The 27,335-nt window shown below is 35.3% G+C and overlaps 3 protein-coding genes and 1 long non-coding RNA gene across 7 annotated transcripts; 1 reads left to right on the plus strand and 3 right to left on the minus strand.

Annotated features, from left to right (window-relative positions):
- Positions 1–1,395: 1,395 nt before the first annotated feature.
- LOC116131440 lies at positions 1,396–6,379 on the plus strand. 4 transcript variants are annotated; one of them, XM_031417093.1, is made up of 4 exons: positions 1,396–1,720; positions 2,282–2,867; positions 5,211–6,067; positions 6,185–6,378. In XM_031417093.1, exons 2-3 carry the CDS (start codon positions 2,313–2,315, stop codon positions 6,054–6,056), a joined length of 1,401 nt encoding a protein of 466 aa, XP_031272953.1. In that variant the 5' UTR covers positions 1,396–1,720; positions 2,282–2,312; the 3' UTR covers positions 6,057–6,067; positions 6,185–6,378. The 4 variants fall into 4 exon arrangements, with proteins under 4 accessions (XP_031272953.1, XP_031272952.1, XP_031272951.1 ...); XM_031417092.1 differs by having other exon boundaries at positions 2,261–2,867; positions 5,211–6,379; XM_031417091.1 differs by having other exon boundaries at positions 5,211–6,378.
- A 1,671-nt stretch (positions 6,380–8,050) lies between these two features.
- LOC116131348 (protein SHORT-ROOT) lies at positions 8,051–10,069 on the minus strand. The gene has a single exon (XM_031417008.1). It carries the CDS (start codon positions 9,772–9,774, stop codon positions 8,275–8,277), a length of 1,500 nt encoding a protein of 499 aa, XP_031272868.1. The 5' UTR covers positions 9,775–10,069; the 3' UTR covers positions 8,051–8,274.
- A 3,736-nt stretch (positions 10,070–13,805) lies between these two features.
- Positions 13,806–21,376, minus strand: LOC116131416 (peptidyl-prolyl cis-trans isomerase CYP65). Its single transcript, XM_031417060.1, is given in 13 exon segments — positions 13,806–14,225; positions 14,313–14,423; positions 14,873–15,161; positions 15,264–15,520; positions 16,450–16,823; positions 16,921–16,996; positions 17,111–17,200; positions 17,319–17,389; positions 17,392–17,409; positions 20,688–20,740; positions 20,742–20,789; positions 20,886–20,948; positions 21,039–21,376. Coding segments are annotated over 13 exon segments (1,788 nt in total). The 5' UTR covers positions 21,167–21,376; the 3' UTR covers positions 13,806–14,015.
- A 5,100-nt stretch (positions 21,377–26,476) lies between these two features.
- On the minus strand, positions 26,477–27,015 carry LOC116131418. The gene is made up of 3 exons (XR_004128248.1): positions 26,967–27,015; positions 26,813–26,870; positions 26,477–26,684 (listed from the first exon to the last, which is right to left on the minus strand). It is a non-coding gene; the product is annotated as an uncharacterized LOC116131418 (long non-coding RNA).
- Between the last annotated feature and the right edge of the window lie 320 nt (positions 27,016–27,335).

A 27,335-nucleotide genomic window follows, 5' to 3' on the forward strand; every position in this document is an offset into this window, starting at 1 on the left:
TAGTATTTTAAAACTTTTTAGGTGGAAAAGTGTCATCAAGGCAAACTTTGGGTGGCAAAAGTCGTTTACTCTGTTAATTAAATTATTTATGTTGAGGAAGGAAGGATATGACTGGTTCATAGATGGGTTGTTATGCCAGAGTCAGAGACCAAATCCCTTTTATAAATCAAACAAAAAAATGTGTGATGCTCATTCCAGGATTGTAATTCAAATTATATTAATTGGCTCTTAACCCACTTTTAACAAAGCATAATAATAAGACAATAATAAATAACATCTAGATACAATGTTTAACAAATGTTACTAAATTAGCATCAATAATCCCCTAATAATTCGCATTAATTAACTTAATTCGGTTGGGCAATTTTATAATAGTTGAATCTCCAATTAATCAGCATTTTGGTATAGGGTTTGCCTCCCACAGCCTCAGCAACAGGTGTAATGTAATGAATGTTTAGTTGATGATTTTCAAAGTTGGTCAACTAATCGAACAATTAAATGACATACCTACTTTTACAAAACTAAAATTAAATAAAAAAACTGTTGAATTGGGCATTTTTGGTCCTCACCACACCGACCTTTCCTCCCTTGTTTGGGTGGTAGCATTTCTAATCATGCAGAAAGCGATGCCTGCTCATTCCAAATATTGTCCTTGATAATTTTGAGAAAAATGGACTTATCTTTGATTATTGGACAAATTTATAAAAATATATACGCCTATATATTTTAAGCCAAACAAGGATCCAAATTTTGTTACTATTAATGCAAGAATTATAATAGAGCGAAAATTCAAGCAATATATATATATAAACAAATAAAAGCAATAAAAAGATACACATGAATGAAATGATCAGAACCGATAGAATTTATGAGTTAAAAGTTTCATGAAGAATTTCTTGTAAAAGTGGATTTTTTTTATTTTTTTTTATTTTTGAATGAAGCCATTGATGATTTGATTTTATCAAAATGAAGATTTGAAATTTGGTGCCCAACAGTAGATTAGAATTACCTGTAAAATTAGAGGCTTCAAAATCAATTTATTTAAAGTTGAAAACCATTTAAACTTGATCGAGATTTATGATAAATCATTTATCAATCTAAAATCTTTCTCATTCATTTTGTATGCGGCTATGCAATCAAATCTTGATAATAAAATTAAAAAAGTTAAATTAAATCCTATACAAATTTCATCCATTTCGAAGTTAATCCACAAAAACTCAAAAATTTGAAGGAAAAATAAAAAAAGAAATATGAAAGTCCGTGAAAGGAAACCATGAATTGAATGGGTGTTATCTCTGTAACAAGCAACTCACTGTTCTGTAAACCTTTATTATACTCATCTAAACAGAAACAAGTCAAGTCACTCATTAAATAAGACATATCTAATCCCATTCCCATGTACAAAGTACCCAACCCAACCCAGCCCAACCCACACCAGATTAAGAGAGAACAGCTTTGGTCCCAAGTCACAATCATCGTCGTCATCAAATCCCCTTCAACTTGAAATTACAACTCAACAAACTTCTCTTCTCCTCTCTTTTTTTGAGATTGCACTATTCCTTTCTTTCCTTTTTTTGTTACGTGACCCAGTTGTTGAATTAATCAGATGATACAGTGGACTTTGTCTACCACTATCTTGTGTTTGACTCCGAGTGAGTGTTAACTCAGAATCCCATGTCTGGAGGTTGTGGTGCTCAACTCATGGTTAAGGTGTTCTCAGGTAAGTTGATTGACTTTTCGCTCTTGGTTTTGTTTTCTTAATTACGGGAGGATTAAGCTGTTTCACTGGATCTGGACTGAACTCTTTTTACTCATTGGTGGTTTAGTTTCTGATAATTGTGTAACATCACTCTGATCATATGCTATTTTTTGGAAGGTCTTGCTGGGTTTCAGTAATCGGGTTTATTGTTCTCATGTATATTTCAGTTTGTTTTTTTCGAGAAAATATGAAGCCGAATTGAATTTTTTTTTTTTTTCATTTTTCACGTTTTGTTTTTGCTATTATTTTCGTTAATTTTAAAGTCAATATGGGCATACTTATTTTTCCACTATACTATGCTTGCTAATTCTGAAAGGATAGAGTTTGGAAATTTTAAGGACTTAATTACAGTCAAATCAGTGATTTATGATTGTCTTTTTTGTAATATTGTTTCCAAGTTTTTTACGGGTCTTTGAAGTTTTCGGAACGAGAACTTCTCTTGGCAAAATGTAGATTAGCATCGTTGTGACTTATGTTGGTCGGGTTTACTGGATCTCCTAGGTTGTATTTTCTTAATTGCAGCTTTATCTTGGAGATAAAAAGGAAGAGAAAAATGAGGATGAGGAACAAATACAGAAAACCAACCACTTTCCCTTGCAATGCAGGGAGCAGATGTTCAATGTCTACTGTGGTGTGGAGCTTGGTGGGTTTTCTTCTTATGCTTCATATTTATTCCCTTGTTAGCCACAGAGATGGGGCAAGTGGGGAAGTCCAATTGCGCAAAAGTCAACATTTATTATTCCGTGAACTAGAAGAGGTAGAAGAGGAGAATATCCAAATTCCCCCACCTAGAGGAAAACGCTCACCACGTGCTGCAAAACGAAGACCTAAGCGGACAACCACATTGATTGATGAATTTCTTGACGAGAATTCCCAGCTTAGGCATGTGTTCTTTCCTGATATGAAAACTGCCATAGATCCAGTGAAGGACAATGGGAATGATAGCTTCTATTACTATCCTGGGAGGATTTGGTTGGATACTGAGGGAGCTCCTATACAAGCTCATGGAGGTGGTATGCTTTATGACCAGAGATCAAGGACATATTATTGGTATGGAGAGTATAAAGATGGACCCACCTATCATGCTCACAAAAAAGGACCAGCGCGGGTTAGTTATCTATTTTGAACATATCTTCTTATTGTCAAATAATGCTTGATATTGTTTACTAGTCATTAAAACTCTGTGATACAGTTCCTATAGTCTATATCTCTCACTGCGTTTCTTTCACCATGCCTTTTGCATAAAGTAACTGATGTTACTTTTGGATTTCAATTGTTGGATTCTGTTTGCTAATCCAGTAAGTTCTGCACGACTTATTGCTTCACATAAAGAGTGTTGTATGAGATGGTTTCTTGATGAAAATCCCAGACTTTTCTTTCTATGCTTTCCAAAATTAAGTTATAGTTTGATGGTTTCATTTTCGGTTCTTCAAATTAAAGTCTAGAAATAGTACAGGTGTCTTCTTAACTTGAGGCTTTTCTTGTTTAGATACTCTTACATACGAAAGGACCTGGATATTGGAGATATTTGAGGTTATTTTTCTCTCACTAACAGTTATAAACATACTGGAATCTCTTGGGAGAATTTTGGTCTTGTTTGGAGTTAGAAGTTACTTTCAAATGAGTGCATCACTTGACAGATTAGGCATATTTTTTGCTAGGAAAGGTCCTCCCATTTTGGAAATTCTTATCAGATACATTTCTTCTCCTCACTTGCTTTATTTTTCTGGATCTTTGCACTGGATGAATTCCATTTCCTCTTTGATAATTAGACAGTAGCACAAAGTTAATTTAGTACCAATCCTGTTGATGAAGTGTTACCTTTTACTTTACATTCTTGTAATTGTATTTCTGGCAGAATAGTAATTTTTTATAAAAATAGGCATAGCTGGATGTGAAGTTTAATAATGGCAACATGCATGAGCTTGTTCGTAATATTGTTGTGGGAATAATTACATGGCGGGAATTTCTAATAAGCCTTTTGTGTATGGTGCAAATGTTCTATGTCTTTACCTGCTATTATGGCTGGATGTGAGGCCAGCTGCATCAGTACATCATGGATATTGATTTAAGGAGTTACTGGACCACAGGTTAAAGTGGAATTACAGGAGTTCAGGTTAGCATACCATGAATGCTTTACTAAAATTGTAGAATATACATTAGAATTAACACAACATGGCTCACATAGATGAGATTCAGAAGGTGGTAATATCTGTAAAATTGCAAAGGACAAGTTGGTAAATCAGCAATCCATAGATTTAAGGGGTCTTAACTTTTCCAACAACACATGCGTACAGATCATATGTTCACATTGAGATCATTGAAAGAATGCCATGTTCACATTGAGATTATTGAAAGAATGCCAGATTTTCTCTGCCCTGCTTACCCTCATTGAGTTTTGCCAAACTGGGTGAACAAAATTAGTACTTCTGAAGACAGCCTTACAGTTCTTTCTGAGATTTGAGATGAGACATAGTACAAATTATGTACAGCATGCCTTCTCTTACATGCTAAGTCTTCTTGCTGAGATAGAAAGTTAGATCATCTCTGCTCATGTTTCTGTATGAGGAAAAAAGTTATTAAGGAGTTTGATTCTGATTAAATTGCTTGGTTGATGTTTATTATGTGCAGTAATTTAGTGTGTAAACTTGATTAGCAGATTTTCAAATAGATATACTTATGAAGTCTTGCATGATTATGGTTTCCAAGTTTATTGGGGAGTAGGGTGTAAAAACTGTTTTTCAGTTAAGAAATTTATTAAGATTATGACTAGGCATGCAGATAATGATTTTACTGTACTATGAATTTTTCAACTGGGATGTTATCTTTTAAGCTTTAATCAGCTATCAACCAACTAATGGGTTCGGAGGCTGTCTCCAACAATAACCTGGTCTACAGTTTTTCTTTCACTTAGATGTCCTTTAATTCTCTTTTTAGGGATTAGTATCATCAACAAACTGTAGTACAATTTTCCAAAAGAAGCACATGTTGTCATTGATAGTGATAATGTGGTAAAGATATTTTTTCGTTTGTTGCACAATCTCTTAAACCTATAAATCAAAGCAATTTCTGCATTTCCCTGGGTCTTACCTTTTATGGTATCTTTTGTCATTTCTGGTCCATCGAACTAAGTGCATATTATCTGCTTTTTGTGCTCTTACATATGTCGTAATATTCTTTGATATCAGCTTGTAATTTCATTTAACTTTTCCTGCATTGGTGCCTTAGTTACAAGGCCACTAACATAACATGCCAAGTCGTAATAGCTCCTTACTTGAGTATCTACTTTCAGATGTGTAGTTCCTTGTTTCTCTATTAACTGCAATTCTCTCTCTCTGTTTTTTTTTTTTTGGTTCTGCAAACCTTGATGAGCAACTGGAATTTATAAAACTGCAAGTTATGCTTGTTACTTGCAAGAACTTGAATTGCTGAGTTTTTTTCCTGAATTCAGGTTGATGTCATAGGAGTTAGTTGCTATTCCTCCAAGGACTTATGGACGTGGAAAAATGAGGGCATTGTTTTGGCCGCGGAAGAGACTAATGAAACCCATGATCTCCACAAATCAAATGTGCTTGAGCGACCAAAAGTGATTTACAATGAGAATACAGGAAAGTATGTAATGTGGATGCATATGGATGATTGCAACTACACTAAAGCTGCTGTTGGTGTTGCCATTAGTGATTACCCAACTGGTCCTTTTGATTATCTCTATAGCAAGCGGCCTCATGGATTTGATAGCAGGGACATGACAATCTTTAAAGATGATGATGGTGTAGCATATCTTATCTATTCTACTGATGACAATAGTGATCTTCACATTGGACCTCTAACAGCAGATTATCTCGATGTAACAGATGTTGTGAGAAGGATTCTCGTGGGACAACACCGGGAAGCCCCTGCTCTGTTTAAGTTTGAGGGGACTTACTACATGGTCACATCAGGCTGCAGCGGATGGGCCCCAAATGAAGCGATTATACACGCTGCTGAGTCAATTATGGGGCCATGGGAGATAATGGGAAACCCATGCATTGGAGGGAACAAAATATTTCGGCTTACTACATTTTTTGCACAGAGCACATATGTGATTCCTGTGCCGGGACTTCCAGGTTCATTTATTTTCATGGCAGATCGGTGGAATCCAGCTGACTTGAGGGACTCAAGATACGTCTGGTTACCTTTGATAGTAGGGGGACCTGCTGATCGGCCACTCGAGTACAATTTTGGCTTCCCTTTATGGTCAAGAGTGTCAATATATTGGCATAAAAAGTGGAGACTTCCTCCAAGATGGAGTTTTTGATATGATTTTAGGTACATTTTTCTATATGATTTTAGTGTATTATATATGATAAAGCTCCTTGTTCATTTTCTCACTGATTTTCATAGACCATACTTGTGTCTTGTTATTTAAAAGCTTGTGCTTTTTAGGTCACACACACGGCAATAACCCGGATTACAATGTTGGGTCTGAAGCACTGCAGGGAATTTATGTGTCTTTGCGCCGGCAATGTTAATATTAGTTGAATGTTTATGGAGAAAAACAACCATCTGTTAGAAAATACTTAAAAATAAATATATTGTATGACACAATCATCTTCACAAACCCATATTCAACAATGATATTTTGACAGGATGGATTTTATGTTTTTAAGAGTTTCATCACGTTGGGTAGTCCTAACTATTTTTTGAATTATTGATTGTTTAGTGGATTTGGTGAAACTGCCATTCCACTATATTTTAGGGGGATTTTTGAGTAATTTGATGATGAATATTGAAGCTATTAGGGAAGATGATAGTAAAGGGTATTAGCCTCGTATAGGTTGTGGTAATTCCCAACTAAAAGAAATTGAACCAATTATGTTTTGCCATGTTGGTGGGGTGTACAAATTTCATGACATTAGAGTTGCTAATGACTCCATTAGACAATGACGCTGTTGCAGACTACATGGAGTAGTTAGCTTATACTCTTAATTATTGTACTGAAACGCCTGAACCCAGTCGTCTGAAGTTTGGGCTAAGGGCTCTGAAGCCCAGATAGAGATTCATTCAAAAGCTTTGAAATGTAAAACATATTAAAATGAAAGAAGTAAAGTCAAAACATGGGAATCAAACTTTTATTCAACGAGTTGGCATTTTAATTTGGTACCATAAAAAGATTGATTTCATTCAACAGGAAAAGACAGACAGACAGCCAGCTACCTAGTCTTCGTCAATGAACAATGATAACAATAACAAAGCAAGAAAGCCTGAAGTGATGGGCCAGGCCAACTCCTTTTTATAAATAAATATTTGAAATTAAAAAAAAAAGAAAGGATAAAAAGGTTGATGTGAATGTTAACGTGGAGGGGGGCAAGTCTTATCAAAAGATTAAGATGTGAACCCTAAAAAGCAGTTCCCACTATTTGAATTTTTTTAATTATTTCCTAACTCTTCTGTGGGCCAAAAAGTACCTTCTCCTCCTGTTAACATTACTACATCAAACGTTGTCGCATTTGCATTTGAGTCATTTATAATTAAGATTATCATATCAAATACTTTTTCCAAAAAGGATTTTATCTTTTAAAATTAAATAAGTATTCCTTGCTTTATCTTTTATAAATTTAATTAATGATTCAAATTAAATGTAGATATATTGATTTAGTAAAGAGAATGTTACCTCCAAATTTCCAAAAATGATAGGGCGGGAGTGGGGCGGGGTTGTGATGAAGGATTGAGATAGGCTCCAGAAAGCTTGAAAGAGAAGAGAGGAGAAAGAGATGAACAAAGCGTGGTGGTGGCCACTACATCCTATATACCACTATTGACTAAAGATTCGCCATTTGCAATGGATTGGCCGTCCTAAGATTCTACACCCCTTTTTCTTTTTCCTTTTTATTAATTCTAAATTAAACAATAAACATTTTATCAGCTGATATCACCTTCTTACACCAACCCCATTTTATAAATAGATTATTGAAAACTAACTTAATTAATAATAAAATATGACAGACCAAGCCACCAACCATCTTAAATTAAACTATATTACATATTATTTTCTTTGTCTTAATTGTGTATTTGGTCATCATCAAGGTGTTGATAATACGCGTAAAGACTGGGTATTTTGATCATAAGATGAAATCCATTGACAAAATACATGCTCCGCTTGTTCCATGATTGACCCGATTATATTTTGTCTTCATTGAAGTATATATTATGCGTTATACAGATTTTGATGATCATATATGAGAAGGCTATGAATTTTCTTGAAAATAAAAATTAATAACAAAATTAAGATTAACGAAGATGATCATCAAGTTACTCATCATCAAATCAAATCATCGTTCTTCTAATCAATTAACACACTTAACAATCCCCAACCCCCCCATGCATGCACGTGCTAAAGAAAAAAAAAACCATGTCACACGTGTGAATTTAATCACTCTCCAACTACACAACTCCAAGCTTTGTAAGTAAAATAAACACGACTGATTCATCTTCATCTTCATCAATCTTTCTTCTTCTTCTTCGTCAATCTTCAATTAAGGCCTCCATGTACTCGCCCAAACCACCTTTTGCTCTTTCCATGACAAGAATATTCCAGCATCAGGGCACTGTGCCATTGACCACCCTTCCTTGTACCTCCTCAACAAGGCGCGTACATCATCACACACTTCATCACTGAACATGCTAGGGCTAAACCCTGCTGCATGGAGACGTTGCGACCAGCGCGTCGCCAACTCCCTCCTTTCGATCGAATCTGATGGTTGACACGCCACCAGGTCCACCATCGCACGTCCGGCTGCTCGCTCAAGCATCAACCGTTCATTGCTCGTTCTTGAGAAACTTTCATCTAACGACTCAAAGTAAACCCTAAACCATCTAATACATTCTTGAAAACCGTTAACAAATTCAACCCCACCACTACCCACATCAAGATCAGCTTCTTCTTCAACAACAGTGATTATCCTCGGTTGTAATCTTCTTAAACTTGATATCAGAATATCTCTACGATTATCAACTGCTGTGATCGTATGGAAAGCACCGATACAATTTATAGCTAGAGCTTCATCGTTTCTGATATCTAGTTCAGCTAAATTTAGGTCACATAAATCACCAACATGGTGAATAACATTGAATTTAAAAGGCACACCCATAAGCCTAGCAAATTTTTCCATTCTGTTACCTATTTCTTTCATTACTTTTTGCACAGTGGCTAAACCTCCACCACTAGAATTTCCACCTGTGGATTTTGTAGCCACAACAGTGGTTAGCCTCAGGTGCGGTGTCTCGTCCGTACGAGTGGCTAGGGCTTCAAGTAAAGTAGGCCATTGTGTGCAATATGTGTTACTAATATCGATAATTTGTAATTTGTTTTCACCTTCAAAAGCTTCCATAATTGCACCATTACAAGCTACGTGACCAAAAGTAGTCCAAGGACTTACCTCTTGAAACTTCAATACCATCTTTCTTGTTGACTCGAAAGAGCAAGTTTTTTCCGAAGCCGAAGCTAAAGTACGGTAACACCGTTCGCCAGAATCCGTCATGCGACTAAACAAGGCTTGAAGAAAGTAGGAAGCGAGTTTTTGGTCGGTGTCGCCATAGGGTGAACTGAGCTCGTTGAGCGTCCACATCAATTGCTGAAGGCGAGCACTGTTTTTATCGGCAATAGCGCGTGCGGTTTCGAGGAGAATATCGGTAGCCCAGTGGGAAGAGAATTCGAAATTGAGGTCACGAGCAGGAGAGAAAGAGAAGTCAGTGGGTTCAAAAGGTTGATGGGTAGGGGTGCTAGTGTTAGTAGTGGTGGTGGTAGGAGTTGTGGTGGTGTTAGAAGGGTGGGGTTGATGATAAGGATAGTAGTGTTTGGAAGAAGACGAGGAGAAGTCTTCTTCATCCATGAAAAAGTTGAAGCATTCTTCGTCTTCTTGCTGGTAGTGATTGTTGTGGTTGTTTTGTCTGGAGGATCTGGAGCTACTTGAGGTTCTGCTAGAGTTGAAAGATTGATCAGACTGGAGACTAACAAGTCTAAACAAAGTATCCATTTAACGTGAAGAGAGCAACATCAATATTAGAGAGAGTTTGGATCAAGTGAGAAGGGTTTTTGAGGGATTTGAACAGAAGGAAGATGGTGAGTTTTAAACAGTTGATTTGGGACAGAGGAATGATTAAAAGAGGATCTCAAAATTGGATTTTAGTTTAGGTTTTTTCATTAACACAAAATAAGAAGGTGGGAGATGGGAATCTATAAGTAAAATAGCAAAAACAGTGCTTTTCTTTTTGTGTAATCGATGAAGAATGGAAGTGGGGTTGGGGGTTTTCTTTTTCTATCTAGCTTATGCTTTTGGGATTCTTTATTTTTCTTTATAAAATTAAATTATCAAGCAATTTGACTAATAGAGGAAAGTTAGAATGGAGGTGGAGTTTTAGAAATAGAATTGAGTCTGACAAAAGATGAAAGAGAAAAGAGAAAAAAGGGGGAAAAAGATAACAAGGTCGAGATCACCAAATGGGTTAGTGGGTTAGCTTTTCATTGTTATAAAAGAGAGAAAGTGAAGGTTATAATAATAGGTTCTAGTGGGAGCAGGCGTGCCAATTGTGTTATTGTATATGAAGAAAGAGAAAGACATGAGTAAAGCTGCCGGCGTGCATCATCATAATCCCATGAGACCATCACCTCAACACAACTCATTCACATTCCTTGCCTCCTAATCCCTTTCCAAACTCTGTCAATATTTCCCTTACTTTTTTCCCTTCTCTATACAAATATTACACTAACCCATACATTGCATGTTATCAAATTATTATTTCATTTTATAATCTGATACCAAAGTTCTAGGGCATGCTTTCCGCTTTTCTTTTTCCCCACACATTCTCATATTATATATTCTCCAACTACAACTTCAAAACTAGGCCATTTCTCTAGATACCACAATGAAATTTATGGCTTGGTCTTCTCCCTCCCACTTGAGTCTGTACTTCTTTTAACTTATCTTCCTACTTAAGTTGCTTCAATATCATTACCACCACAACCCAACATGACTCTCCATTGTCTCTATTTTCTTGTCCTCAACCTCCACCTTTAATTCCCTTTACTAAGAGAATTCTATATTTACCATTCACATCCTTCCAGTCAACCAATTCCTTTGCTCCATGTGATCTATTTGTTTTTCAAGTTATTATGTTTGCTTCATCTTTGTCTTTGGTTTTCTCCATCAATGATTAGGAAGAGTTCCACATTTGAACTGTTTGTCGCTTGTAATTAACAACTTGTTTAAGGTAGTTTTTATTAGACAGGATTATATTGCTCGCGCGTTTTTCAATTCCCTGTGTACTGTGGATGAAAGGGGAATTGGGTCACTCAATTCCCGAAAAATTCTTTGAAAATTTATTCTCTTCAACGGTTCCAATTCCCTCGGACCACAGCCACGGGCAAATATATTATTCATTTATTTGGTTTATTATATCATTCAAAATAATATACTATTTATATGATGTTAATTGCATACATAATCAATATTAGTAAAAAATCCAAAATACAAAGGCTTAAATTAAGGGATGTTCGATAGTATTCTGGGTCCCTTAATTGGTTTAATTCAGGTTTTATTAAATTAAAATGTGCAGATGAAATGTCGCTGCCTCAACCATAATACAACTTCTGATTAGGATTGGGGTGGTCGTGATGCATGACATGCAACTTAAGTATTATTATATTCTTCTATGGACAAAATGAGAAATCAAAATTAAGAAGAGAAATAAATTAAACTTCAGAAGTTTGAAACGTAATTGTGGGGTTACCGAAACCAGATATATAGTCCTTGTTAAGAACTTATTTATATATACAATTTCTTTATAGCATTTTTTTTTTCTTTATTTCCTTTCACCTTTGCTTGACTGCAAATCTGCTACAGCAACCCCACCTCCATATATCAGCTGACCTGCAAAAATAAGGCTTTCAGTGGAGAATCAATTGATTGATCGTTAAAATCTTTGAGGTGGCTTAATGCTATCAACCCATTAATCACAAGGCCCCTACCTCTCCTTTTCCATGACCGACTTTTTTATTTGCAGCCTATCTTTTTTCATCCATTGATGATGTTAGGAGAGGTGGTCCTGCATGTGAGGTTTAATGATCAGAGCAGTTAACCTAATTGTAATGGGAAATTAAGATTTATTTTCTCAACTATGTCACGCAGAACCAAAAATTGAGACCCGTGATTGGTTTTTTAGACGCTTCAAAATATTGGAAAACTTTTCTATGAAACTGGAAGCTAGTATTTGAAAAGAAAAAGATATAAAAATATAGTGACATGATAAAGGTTGGAGCATATTCAAATTAAAGCAAAAAGAGGTGAAGAAATTTTACTATAATAATTTCAGCTGTGAAATATATTATGATGTTTAGGTTACCATTTCAAGTAAAATCTAGGAAGAGAATGAGTTTCTTCAGTGGTGATAACTTGTATGAAAAAACTAAAGGGGTGACTATGATCACAATAATTTACTTTAAAGAAAGAAGCTAAGTGAACTATATTATGTACTGACATGCTTTAATGGTAGTTGTGCAGTCAAATCTCTTTTTTCTGTGTTTTATGTAAAAAGTAAAGTATGTAATCATCTCAACAAGCTGAAAACACCTCCCCATATGAGCTTTCCTGTAAACTCAATAATTTACATCAAGTATTATGCATATACAGCGGGTTAGTAGAGGTAGGATAAGAATTCATGTTTGTGACACTGAAATAAACTCAGTTTTATCGATTTTACTAAATTTTATTTTTAAGTTATGACAGAAATAATATAAAATCTACGTCAGTCTGGAAAATGCATGTTACATTACCAATCAGTAACTTTAAACAATATTGGGTTTAAATACAATTGTAAAGTGTTGGTCCTATACATATACATATACTCTGGATGATGCTCATCTTATTCTTTTTGAAATGGAGTAGGTTCCTCCCGACTTGGCACCAACTGGCGTCATCAATTGCGTTGCTTGTACGTCACACAAGAACATCCAAAATCACCCACAATGAGTAGCCAAACAAAAACTCGATTCCTTTGGTGGGCCAGAAGTGTGTGAATTTTATGCATGCTTCTGGCAAATATATGAAAATGATCGTTGTAAGGTCTCTTGTTGCAGGACAGTGAAGAAGATTTTATGTGGATATGATTCCCAAGAAAAGAATAACATCATATGATATCGTATCATCAAATTTCTTTTGGATTCTGTACATCTCCATGAGTGTGTGGAGGATTTAATCAGGATATGGGTTTGATAGACATGCTTTAGATGGGCTAAATAAAATCTCAAATCGGTGCTTTATACAAGTAATCATCCATCCATCTTCATCTTTTAATTCTCATTCACGTTCAGGTTGGATAATCAGAACTCCTTGGTGCGTTAATCACGTAGATCAGGGTAGTTGTAGTTACTGCCTTACTTATATGGTTGTAGAGTTCTGTTACTATAAATATGTAAGAATATACACTATATATTACCAGGAAGACTCTGTAAAAAACTGTACATTTACACCTTGCAGAAGTATGGTTTAAATGGAAAAATAGGTTTCTGCTTCACCGTCTATTTCACGTTTCCATGGAGAGGGACAGACTGATTTAACACATCTTTTCTGCATGAAAAATGCTATTGTTAATACCATTCGCGTAATAAACAATTCTACATAAATACCAAATGAGGCTGAACGTGTTTAATAACATTTTTATAAACGTGAAGAAACCAGAAACCAGAAACCAGATGGGGCCTTTGAAAGTGCAACGTTCTAAAGAATCAAAGCAGCAGCCATCACCCATCAGTTCAGTTAATACCAGAGTTTGTCCATACAAGAAGGAGAGAGAGAAAGAGTGTGTGGAAGTGGAACCAACTGGAGTCGAGGCCCTGCAGGGTACAGAAATACTGTTTCTAAAGAAATTGATCAGAAAACCTTCAGTTATTCTGTAAATTGATGGGGAAAAGAGAAACCAGGAAAGGGCCAAAGGCCTGGGAACTCCAAACCTACTCCTAAAAGAAAAGGAACAGAAGTCAATTGTTATTTAATGCCGCAAGAGAAAAGCATTTCTTTGACCAAAATCTGCATTTATCAGAAAAAAACTAAAGCAAACTCTGCTACAATGCATTATTGTACATACAACAACGAAAAATAAAAAATGCTGCTGCCTTTTCTGTTTCTTTCCTCCCCCAGCTTAAAAATTATGTTACAATACCGGCAAATACCAGTTCAATAGTATTCACTGTCTGAAAATATGGTACCAGATTACAGAAATCTCACCACCCAGAAAAATCTTTGAATTCACCTGTTGAAACTCCCACTTTCCTTTTCTTAGCTGCGGTAATGGCATTCAATCCTCTGTCATCTGCAATAGGTTCAATTTGTTGATTCCTTGATTTCAAGTACTTCCCCACACCTCCACCACCAATTGCTCCGGCTTCTGTTGCTCCTGTACCCGGGTTACTATACCATGATCCAACCTTATCCTGAAATGCACCAAGAGAAAGATCAGCTAGTATCCTGGAAAAACAATTTCTAAAGGCAACTGATATTTAAAGAGTCCTGAAACGAACTTTATCTTCATCCTCAGCATTTTCCTCTTCTTTGGCCTTCTCTTCCTCTTCTTCATCTGGTTCTGAGTAAGGATTGACAAACACCGTTACATTGGTTATCTTAATCTCCTCCTACACAAATGAGAGGAAAAAAACATATAATGAGGGCAGGATTAAATAATTTAATTCAAGTCAACTGATTTTATGATTAAGGCAGAGTCCAGCAACTAATTTGATCAGAACATACTAAAGTATCTTCATAAAAATCATGAACATTGTATTTCTAGATATGCAACTTTGAGTTAAGTTGAAGCCAGTTTGAAGCTCAACCTTCCAGATAGCATATGTTACCAAATAATATACTGATTCCTAACACAACATTCACCAAAATTCAAAAGGCATACAGGACTAATATAAACAGAAGGTCTTGCTTCCCAAAAAGATCATATGCTAAATACACACTACATCTATCATCAGTCAGGGAATACCATTTAAATGTAAAACAGAAAGCAGTAAAAAATTAGATACAGGTTTAAAATATATGTAGTTTTGGAGAGATTAATGCTAAACAAAGAACTCACCAAAGGTCGGTCATTATCATCAATGGGAACCTTCTCCATCGCTGCCAATGCAGTCAAACCACCAACAACTCCTCCAAAAACTGTATGTTTGAAGTTCAAATGATTTGCAGATTTATACAAAATGAAAAACTGGGAACCATTTGTGTGCGGACCACTGTTTGCCATACTAACAACACCCCTTCCAGAGTGAAGTAACTTGGAGTTCACTTCATCTTTGAAGGGCTTTCCCCATATAGATTCACCTCCTTTTCCAGTACCAGTAGGATCACCACCTTGAATCATAAAATTCCTACAGAGGTACATAACAACATTTTATTAATATGAAGTGTTGCCAAGAAACCAACTAGAAAATCACATCCGATGAATTTGAATTGAGTATCTGTCACTCTACCTGATATTTCTATGAAAAGCTACTCCGTCATAATAGCCACGTTCACAGAGTGTAATGAAATTCTCACATGTTCTTGGAGCTATATCACAGTGGAGCTCAATATTCAAATCACCATGCGTTGTATGCAGTTGAACATAGCCTTTCTTTTTGGGATTTTTCTCGACTTTGACATATTCAAATTCATTTTTGGTGACAGGATCATATGAGGTAGATGTGAAGGACCGTGATGCAGCACCTGTGGTAAACCGACTTTTCACCTGCAGCAGAAATTCATGTTGAAAATCACTAATACCTTTTTCTCCCTTTTGATACCTAGATTCCTCAACCTCCCCAACATATTCACCGAGTTCTAAACTAAGGACTATTTCCAAATCCTACAACCTTCATAGCCAAAAAGTTATGAGATAAAATATCCAAGGGGGTTTGAACTGTTAACCTTCTTGCCGAAACTGAGGGCTTCCAGTAATAAGCCCAATCCTTGGCCTTTGTATCAAGACACACCATTGCTCATTGTAGTTTCCGACATTTTTACAATATACAGTACTATTTAGTTATGATATCAATAACTATGACCAAGAAAATCAGAACTTATTTTTTGACAGAGAGATCCTCAACCTTTCTTACAAGTCACAAAATCCAGAACTTGGGGCTACTGCAGGACCACAAACTTTGGTAGTCAGTACAACATTCAAGCAGGTCACTACAAGAGATTATATATTCATATAAATTTGACATTATAAGTCCATAATTCAACAACTCGACTCATCTATGTCCAAGCAAAAAAAGAAAGTGCCCACACAAGCAAAGATAGCAGCAGTCTACTCAGTTGGACTACACTTTATTGACTTGGAAGGTAAGCTAACATGTAGCAATTGAGGATTGATGCTTAAAAGACAAGTCTTCTCTCTAGATTACACTATTTATAATTGAGGACACAGCAAATTACAAAGATATGGCTAATAGGAGCAATTTCATTAAAAGTAATTTCCAAAAAAAACTTTACTCCTTGAAAATAAGCTTTTGGGACATAGGGACTGGATGGTGGATACTGAATTTCATATTTATCATTTATTTGGGCCTTTATTTTACAGTGTTCTGTCTAATAACCACCTTTGTTTATTTTCAATAAGAAACAGAATGATGGGAGAACTCAATTTCTGGGGAAAAAAAAAAAAAACCTACTAACCAGCTTTGCATTCACAGGAGCCCTGTCACCAGCCATGTGCATGGCTATCCGAGCAGCTGTTTTATCACTGGATGCAGCTTTGGCTGCAGCAGCACTTCTTCCATGAACTGAAGCCGATGCAGCATCAACAATACTGAAACCTTGAGTAGCTTTAGCATTTCCATTTGAATCTGATTTGGTATCCTCTATAATGCGTGACCTTGCAGCTAAAATGGCAGCAAGGGCAGCAGCTCTTTCTTTTTGGGCCTTGCTACCACCTCCCCCAAGCAGTGCAGTTTGTTTTCCTTTCTCAGTTCCAAGCTCTTGTAACATCTGCTTGATATCTCCAGCAATGTTTATGTTATAGGTTGGATCTGAATTCATTTTATTTAGTTCTGGAGTATGGAAAACAAGATGTTGCAATCATTAAGGAGAAAAAGAAAAGAAAAATTTAAAACTGACATTACAAGAGTGGCAAATGGTATGGCTCACCTTCATCATCAAGTTTCAGACCTTTTTTAACATGATCAAAATCAAGAGTAACCTTGTTGTCAAGAGCATTAGGATTCTGCAAAGCACACCACCAAAAAAAGTCCTCATACATAATAAAATTCATGCCACTTAAAAGCACCACCATGCAATCAACAAAGCTAAACATCGTATGTTCAGAACAACTAATTACCTGAATTGTTATAAGGTCTTCCTTAGTGAAAGGTTCATCAGTTAGAAGCTCTTTCCAATTCTTCGTCTTGATGTTTAATTCTTTGATTGCCTATAAAAGGGGGGGGGGGGGGAAAACAAGGAGTATACAAAGAGGAATTATTCTACATACTATATAACATGAACTTGAAGTAATATCACTAAAAGTGATGACAATCCAACAAACATACGTCATAACAGAACACGTTCCCTGTAGTCCTGACAGCAACAATGTGTGTAAATTCAGTGAAAACTTTATTAGCACGGGGCAATGATACTCTCCTGCAAGAAAGAAGTGAAAAAAGTTTTATATTGTTAAGATACAATAGTAGTAACCAAAGGAATATAGAACTCAAAAACAAGATAAAGACACATGGTCTATAGGCTTGAATTTAGATATCATACAAGTAACATAACCATGTATGTCATGGCTGTTTAGGACTGCACACAATTTTACCAACAAATTGAACATTACGAATAACAATAATTGGAAAGCAGAAGTAGCAATCTGATAGACCTCCCGTTAAGCATGTTTACAATACAGAGGGCATAAGCGACAATAGGGTCGAAAGGGGTAAAGAGTGTGAGGTGCTTGCTGTTAGTTGTTAGAGAAATTGGTTACAGCCACGTGTGAAGGGAATCAAAGTTGTTAGTAGAATAGGTAGTCATGAGGTATATAAATAAAGGGTCAGTTTTGGTGAAGGGGGAGATCAAAAATAGTGTCATTGTAGGAGGTCCAGCTCCTCGAATTGTTGGGATCTATCTGTTGAGTTTATCAATTGTTTTGGTTGTTCTTTGCTTTTCTCCATTAATATACTTGGTTGAGGCTTGTTGCGGTGAACATATTCTGTTATCTTGTACTGTTTGGCTATTGTTTGTTATCAGTGCAGGGAGTCTCATCAATGGTATCAGAGCCAAGGTTGGGACGGGTAAAAGCGGGAAATGGAGACTAGATGGGAAATGTGGAAAAAGATATGAGATCGATGAAGGAAGATTTGAGAACGATCAAAGATGCTTGAAGGAGATGCTAGCGGATGAGGCGAAAGGAGGAGAGGAGGAAACCAAAGGAGTTAAGAGGGAGGGTCAACGAAAGAGCGTGAAAAGAATCGAAACCAAGGGGAAGAGAACAGTGAACCCAATGCAACCAGAATGGCAAACCCATAGTTACTGAACGAAATCGACCAGAGTCAGATGGCCGGAGAATCGAAATACGATATTCATAGGGAAGAATCTGTACGTTTGGTTATTCAGGATAAAAAGGTATTTTAAGGTGTATCAGTGGCTGAAAACGAGAGGTTGGCCACGTGGCCGTTTGCATGGAGGGCGACGCAATCAATTGGTTCCAGTGGATGGAGGTGCGAGCTCCTGTGACAACATGGGCCGCCTTTAAACTTGCCTTGCTGTTGGTTCAGTGGCTCACAGGAAGAAGGGTCGTACAAGATCCTGATGGGAATCCAACAAGCCGTACAATGGAAGAATATTGCCGGAAGTTTGAAGCTGTATCTGCTCCATTGTGTGAAGAAAAAGAAGACATATGTGGGCCAATTTCTTAAACGGGCTTAGACCAAATCTAAAAGCTGAAGTCAAATTGGGCCAGCCCAATTATTAATGCAATAATTAAGTTAGCCGAGAAAATAGAGGAGAAGAATGGGCTGCAGAAGAATGAAGTTTGGGCTTAAGACAGCTGAAAAACCAATTGGGCTGTATGGGTTTAATGGAGGAATTATTTCAGTTGGGCTAGGTAAACGGGAGTAACACATACAATTGAGTGTGGGCTTGAGCAATTGGAGAATGGACCTGGAAGTGGACTCGGGTCAGCTAGGTATGGGTCAAGGCGGGTAATGGATCAAGAGAAATTGGATCTAGGTTCATATACAACACAATCGCTCATTCGACAGATCTAGAACATATCCCTTTCTCAATCAACAGCAACACTCCGTCAACCCCTCGTCGGAGTGCCGCCCATGGAGGAGAGGCAGTCGGCCGGCACCGACTTCCGGTCACCAGAGTACAAGCTGGACAGCTCTTCAAAAGATCGATTCAACCTCTCCCAACTGCGAACAACCCCTTCCCGGCGAATGACAGAAGATGAGGAAGAATTGAGTAAGGAAGCAGAGGGCAGTAAAGGAGTGGAGGAGCGGTGTGGTATCGGGTGAAAATTTTCCATCTCCCACCTGAGGACAGTTGGTTCTTCAAGGGAGGGGTATTGATAGACCTCCCGTTAAGCATGTTTACAAATACAGAGGGCATAAGCGACAATAGGTCAGAAAGGGGTAAAGAGTGGAGGTGCTTGCTGTTAGTTGTTAGAGAAATTGGTTACAGCCACGTGTGAAGGGGAATCAAGTTGTTAGTTGAATAGGTAGTCATGAAGGTATTATAAATAAAGGGTCAGTTTTGGTGAAGGGGGGAGATCAAAAATAGTGTCATTGTAGGAGGTCCCCAGCTCCTCGAATTGCTGGGATCTATGTTGAGTTTATCATTGTTTTGGTTGTTCTTTGCTTTTCTCCATTATATACTTGGTTGAGGCTTGTTGTGGTGAACATATTTGTTATCTTGTACTGTTTGGCTATTGTTTGTTATCAGTGCAGGGAGTCTCATCACAATCCCAAAATTTCCATTGCAAAATCTATGGCTTATAGATATAGTGACATCAGAAATCTGCTATAGTGCCATCATATTCCGTCGACAAGAAGTTGTTGAAGATCTCTTTCTCTATTCATTCAATTAAAACTAAATTCCGATAATACCAATACATCTATTATTCATAAATTCACATCCACAACATAAGCTACACTTGGAAAGTTCACTTTATCTTCCTTCACTATACCATTTTGCTTACAGTGGAATTTTTCCAAGAACTACAGCTATTCCCTAGTGCCGATTCCTCTTATATATTTTTTACCTCCTGAAAAAAAAATGTCACTTGAGAACTAAGACTTGATTGGCAGTTACTAAACTGAAAGCCTCTTAGGCTCATCCAAGAACAACAACAGTCTAGAGGCTCTAACTTCACCAGCAAATTGCCCTGCCTAAAAAACAAGTCAACACATTCTCTAGTCCTTCAAGATTATCATTCTATCATCTTCACTACCATGACTCCATAACCGCATACAGTACAAAGTTATAAACTAGCTCATTTAGAATATTTTATCTATTTGTCATCCTAAAAAACTGCTCACCACAGAATGATGAAAATGGAAACAGCTCAAGTTAGTTTAGAATAGTTCCTACACAATTTTCAACCCAAACTCTTAAACACAATCACACATAAGCAATTCCACAATCATTAAAAATTTACAGGTAACACATTTATTGGAGAAAGCATATTCCTGTAAAAGGCCCACCCAATGTCAAAACTAAGACTGTCTATTAAAATCCTTGAATTGTACTCATACATTTAACTTGAATCAGACCATAATCTTCATGTCTAATATCACCCATTTCCTCGAACTCAGGCAATCAAGTAGCATGCATCGCAAAGCTTTAGGAAAAAAAAAAAAATGAACAATCCTATACAGCAAAATTGAACTAAACAGTTAAAATGGAGTAAAGAATCCAACCTTCAGCATTCTGTGAAAAGTAACTGGGATTAAATCGCTCAGCTTCAGTGGGCTCCAGTAACAGGATGTTTCCCATACTTTCTAATATAGGGAGTTATAGTCCTGCAAGTGCACAAAAATCCCAAACTTAAAACCTAAACAATCTCTTAAACCTAGAATATCAAATTAATCTAAAATTATGAAAATAAGAATTCTCACATTATATCGAATAAGGTGCCATCAGCTGTACACACAGGATCCTCGAATGGCGTAAACGTAAGCCTGCATCAAAAAATATCAATCAACCCAAACACATGTTCTTATGTGTGAATACATAGATAAAGAGACAGCGAGTGTGTAAGTAACGCATACGCGCAGCAATAGAAGGGAAGGCGTTTGAAGGGCGTACGGATTTCTTTAGACTTGGCACCGCCCCATTCGGTGGCCCACTCCGTTTTGGTTATGAACATTCGGTCCTTGCTGTGCTGTTTCTTCCCCATCTCTGTTTGATCTTACAATCAGAAATCGCTGATGCTATTAATGTTTTCTGCTTCAGTATAGTATTTGTGTTATGGGTTTGGAGTTTCGTTGAATGTGATTTTACGAGGGTTGAGTCCGTTGAACGTTTGAGCCGGTGAATTCCCGGACGATGTCTGTAGCTAGAGACGAATTATCGAATTTCTCTGATAATTTTATCAGGCCCAATAAAGGCCCACGCTACTGCCGACGTTTAGAAATAGCATTACTAAAAAAGATCACCGTTTGAGATGAGTACTTTTAAATGCACTTCCTATCTTTAACAAAATTTTGAAAACCAGATTGTTACATTTTGATTTAATACAATTGAATAATTAGAATTTATACAATTAATAATGAATACTTTTAATTTATTTTTTAAGTACATAATATATTGATTACTAGTTATAGTAGCTTAATCCTTTACATATACACCAATTCATCTAAAACTATCCTTAACATTTTTAATAATACTACATCCACAACCTTTTTATACAAACTTTCTTTCATAATCTCATATGATAAAAGATGATTTAGTGATTTAAAATTTAAAATAAACTTTCACTCAATCATCTTTTATCACATATGTTTGTGAGAGAAAGTTTATATAAAAAGATTGTGGATGTAATATTACTCTTGCACTTACAAACTTTTTATACAAACTAATATGACAAAAGATGATTGGTTGACTTATAAACTTTCACTCAATCATCTTTTGCCACATTGGTAAGAGAAAGTTTGTATAAAAAGTTGAATAAAGATAGGTTGACAAACACTTATCACAACTTTCTCTCGCAAACACACTGACGTGACAACTCGCATTTGGGTAGGTGGGATCCATTGTTGGGCAAACATGACTCATTACAAGCTGACCAATTACGAGTTGATATGTCACGTTTGTAAAAGAAAGTTAGTGAGTGTAATATTACTGAAAAAAGTTTGTAAGTGTAGTATTATTGTACTTAATTTTTTTTTTATTTTTTTTGTATAAAGTTCAACCTATCAAATAAAATAAGGGTGAATGACAACTTTTCACCCAAGGTTTGGCATAAGTAAGTTTTTCCACCCAAAAGGTTTGGCATAGAACTCAATAGAATACGATCGGCTCGAGCTCGTCTTGATTACAACCAAGTCAAAATCGAGCTCGAGCTTGAATCACTTGGCTCAATGTCGAATCACCTGTAATGCATGAGATTGGTTTACTTTTAAGGACTATGAACTAAAGTAATTATGCTCATGGTAAAACAAAAAAAAACAAAACAACAAAGCAACAAAACAAAACAAAACAAANTTATTATGTTAATTGCTATTCTTAAATACCTATGAAAGCACTAATAAACAAGCAAACAAATGACAAAATACAAGAGTTATGTCCACTTTGCTATTATAGATAGAATTTCACTATAAAGAAGAAGAATGTTATAAAAATCTCACGAGTCTTGCATTGCGAGATTCTAATTGAAATTGGATTCAAAAACTCAAACACAGGTATGTTTGAACTTGAACAAGAGTAGTATGCCCCCCAAAACAAAAGATTTGTATTCAAGTGCAAAGAAATCCAAAAGAAGAGACAAATAGTTTAATGTAGAGGCTGTAGGGAATTAAATTTGGTTGCAAAGTCTACATTGGCTTTGAAGGAATACATAACAGAGTTGATTGGACACATATATTGGCACCTCAGCTTCTGTCCCATACGTTCCTTTCTCAATTAATTCATTTTCTCCTCATTCATTGTTCATACATCCGCTATAATTCTTTCTCAATCTTTGCTAACTTTTCTATGAATTTCTTTAAGATTTTCAATTTTTAAAGTCCATTCTCTTTCTCTCTCTTTTATCATTGGCAGTGTCTGAACCAATTTGCGCATACCTCAATTAATCATTTAGAGCTCTGGAACTGTTGATGGGGTAAAAACCTCAGTGACCCCCTTATTAGTGCTTGGAGGGATTCGAACTCAAGTGTTTCTTTCTTCACACTTTTAATAACCTATCTTTTAGTGGATAAATGTTTCACCAAATTAAGATTTGATATATGCAAGTGTAGAGATCTTATTCTGATTCGAGCTCGTTCGAGTATCAATCATTTTAAGAAGTGGGTATTATCATTCGCAAATTAATAATTATTTATAACTAGATGAAAGTGAAAAAAAAAAGATGAACTTGATAAATTTTCTTCACTACAGGAATAAATTGTTCATGGTAATAAAGGTTCACTGAGGTTTTTATGTGGACCTCTGAGGTTTAGTGAAAGAAGCAAAGTGGAACACTTACACCTTGTAATTGACAGACTATTGTAAAAAGTTAATTCTGGTAACCCCAAGGAATTGGTCTGACGGTCAAGGAGATTTACTCACTCCCTTGAGTTATTAGATTTAAATATTGGGGCCATTTATCACAATAACATTGTGGCTTATCTTGTCTTTTAGACTTTTAGAGTATTTAAGGAATCTCATGGATTAGTTGAGGTTTGTGCAAGCTGGTTCAGACAATCCAGTTAATATATATATATTTTATGGTACAGAATTTAAGTACAATAACTAACATGTACCTTATTCTATCTTTTATCCTACAACAATAAAGAGCTGATATCTAACTGTGTATTAAATGATTTACAAATATTAAACTTTGGTGTTTGATAAGACATTTGAGAAATAAAAAACTTGTATTTTTTAATGCGATGTCTACTTTACTTTTATGATAGGTATTTTCCATCAATTAATAAGGTGTGAGTTTTCCATTTCAAAACCTATAGGTCTCCGGGTGTCTATGTAAAAACTTGGAGGTTCACAGTTCACATGTGAATTCGGATATATTCTTGCTGTTCCCCAACTAAAAAGAAAAAAATATAAATAAATATGATTTTGAAAATGACATTGTCGTTTAGAAAATTTTGAAAAAGTACATTTACTTGAATTATAAAATGAAAACCGGACATGTCTCCAAGATTTTCAACTAGAGACGATATGTTTACAGCTCTAATTAAATCAGGCAATGTTCACACTTCCATTTAGAAAGTGATAGTTTGCAATATTTTATCAGTAGGCAGACAATGATGCTCATCCATTATGCTTTAAACCCATCTTACAATCAAGACTTTCGGCTTCAGCCTCAGCTTATTGGTTAATGTAGTTCCCTCCACATGATACTGGTATTATAGAGTACCATCGGACTCGTTTAAGGGAAATGATTTTTAGCTAACTATCTATAGGTGATCGAGTGGTTCAATAGAGACTTTTAGATATATTACTTAAGAGGTCTTCAGTTCAAGTCTCTCATTGATTGCTAATAGGGGTAGTTACTGAAGCTTTTATCTGGTCGATAGTTCCATGGTCTTGAAAGATTAGTTAAAGTATGCGTACACTGACTTAGACACCCGCAATCATAACAGAAAAAACAAAAAAAAAAGATTTTTAGCTCCCATCATATTGATTACTATCCCACTTTTACTTGTTTATTTATTTTGACAATTTTAACTTTAATAATAATGATTGAAAATGACATAATAATTTCTAAATACACTCATATTCTATTTTATATTTTTGTTTTAATTTTTAAGTTTTAATCTTGCATAAACCCAAATTCGATTTTTTTTTAAATCATTGAAACTTTTTTTCTCCAAATATTTCTTTATTTAATGAAAATATATTACTGAAGCTATAGATAAAGTAGTCACACAAAGGGTCGAATATAAATTTGAAGAGTAAAATGTAAGTTTCAAAATTGAAATTAAAAACCATGGGTATAAATAAAAAAAAACCTAATTCAGTTTAAATTGGGAAAAAGATATGTTAAAAAAAAAAAACTCTAATTAAGTTTGAAATTAAGAAAAAAAAAAAAAAAACAAGGCTATTTTCAGTATTAAATGGTATTTAAAGAGATTTTTTTTTTTTTTTAAATATATGGATATGTTTGTTTTATTAATTTTAGTAGTATTTTTTAAAAAGTTAAGTTAGGTCGTTATTACGACGTAAGATTTAAAATTAACAAAAACACACATCGGTTTGTTAATTTAACTAAACAGCTCCAACAAAAAAGTTTATAAATTGACAAAAACATCTCCATCCACCCACTCACCCACATTTATCAGATTCTGGCCACCACCGCTAGAAGGTGGCCGGAATTTACTGTAATGACGTACTATTGGTTGGATCTGTCCGGTAGTGTGTTGATCTAGCATTTTTCGGCTAGATCCACCAGAAAAGGTCAGATCTACGGCCAGATCTGGCCATATTTAGTCGTTAACGATGACCAAATGTGGCCGTCAACGACCACATCTTTGGCCGTAGATCTGCCCTTTTTCGAAAAGGCTAGATCAATGCGCTACCAGCCAGATCTAGTCAGGGTGCGCTATTACGGTAGATTTCGACCACCTTCTAGCAGTAGTGGCCACAATCTGACAAATGTGGGTGGATGAGAGTGTTTTTGTCAATTTATATATATATATTTTTTAAGGAGTATTTAGTTAAATTAACAAACCTAGGGGGTTAAAATTTTTTAATATTTTGAGTTTAATAGAATAAGATTGAATTTTGAGAATAATGAAATAAATATGTATTTTGGGTATGATAAGAATAGGATAGGAAAAAATAATAAAACAAACATAGCTTAAATATTTATATACAATTTATGCAATGGAAGGAGTTTGATCAAGAGTATGTAAGTATTAATTTTTTTATTTTGTTATATTACAAGAATTTAGGCTTTTCCCAACAAAATAATTTGTTACTATAAATATCAAAATCGTGACCATTTCACTAATGTGAGGAATTGTATTGTTCATCAGGTTGGTCACATTAAGCTCGTCCAGTCGTACTCTTAAGTGTATGGTGACGAAAAAACGTTTGATCACCATAGTCTAATTATTTATTATGATAATAATAATTTGTCACTTTAAACTAATTTATTGTGATAAATGATTTGTAACAATAGAAAACAATTTTTATCACTATATGTAATATTTTGTTACAATTAATTTATATTTAAAGACTAAATGATAAGCTTTATGGTGAGAAAATAATATATTATGCTAAAATTGATTTTCTCAAAATTGTGAATAATGACTAAATTATTTGTACATAATTTTAATAGTGACAGAAATTTATTTGTCATTGACTTTATTGTGACAATATTTATTTTGTCACATGTTTGCCTATATGACAATATTATTTGTCAAAAATTGTATAGTGACAAAAATAATTTTGCAAAAAATTTAATAGCATAACAAATAATTTTTGAGACAAATATTTTTACATAAACAAATTTTTTATTGTCAAAATAATATAGGCGTGTTATATCAATAATGATAATCTCTAAAGGCAGCTGATATTTAAAAGAGTTAATTTTATCTTCATCCTCAGCATTTTCCTCTTCTTTGGCCTTCCCTTCCTCTTCTTCATTGTCATCAACAATAACCTTCTCCACCGCTGATAATTTCTAAAGGCAGCTGATATTTAATAAGCAGTGCAGTTTGTTTTCCTTTCTCAGTTCCAAGCTCCTGTAACATCTGCTTGATATCTCCAGCAATGTTTATGTTATAGGTTGGATCTGAATTCATTTTCTTAATCATTAAGGAAAAAAAGAAAAGAAAAATTTAAAATTGACATTACAATAGTGGCAAATGGTATGGCTCACCTTCATCATCAAGTTTCAGACCTTTTTTAACAAGATCAAAATCAAGAGCATTAGGATTCTGCAAAACACACCACAAAAAAAGTCCTCGTAAATCATAAAATTCATGCCACTTAAAGCCACTACCATGCAATCAACAAGTTAAACATCTAATAACCTGAATTGTTATAAGGTCTTCCTTGATGAAAGGTTCATCATTTAGGAGCTCAGAACTTAAAGTAATATCACTAAAAGCGATGACAATCCAAAAAACATACATCATAACAGAACACGTTCCCTGTAGTCCTGACAGCAACAATGTGAGTAAATTCAGTGACAACTTTATTTAGCACGGGGCAATGGTAATCTCCTGCAAAGAAAGTAAAAAAAAGTTTTATATTGTTAAGATACAAAAGTAGTAAACTAGAGGAATATAGAACTCAAAAACAAGTGAAAGACACATGGTCTATAGGATTGAATTTATGATATCATATAAGTATCATACCCATGTATAATGTATTTCATGGCCGTTTAGGACTGCACACAA

Source organism: Pistacia vera, unplaced genomic scaffold (genome assembly GCF_008641045.1).
Source record: "Pistacia vera cultivar Batoury unplaced genomic scaffold, PisVer_v2 Contig233, whole genome shotgun sequence".
NCBI lineage: Eukaryota > Viridiplantae > Streptophyta > Magnoliopsida > Sapindales > Anacardiaceae > Pistacia > Pistacia vera.

Bases quoted from the DNA above. Each gene is read 5' to 3' on its own strand.
- LOC116131440 (XM_031417092.1), top strand. From the start codon at position 2,313: ATGAGGATGAGGAACAAATACAGAAAACCAACCACTTTCCCTTGCAAT. The intron at 2,868-5,210 runs GTTAGTTATCTA...TCCTGAATTCAG, and splicing joins ACAAAAAAGGACCAGCGCGG to GTTGATGTCATAGGAGTTAG.
- LOC116131348 (XM_031417008.1), bottom strand. From the start codon at position 9,774: ATGGATACTTTGTTTAGACTTGTTAGTCTCCAGTCTGATCAATCTTTC.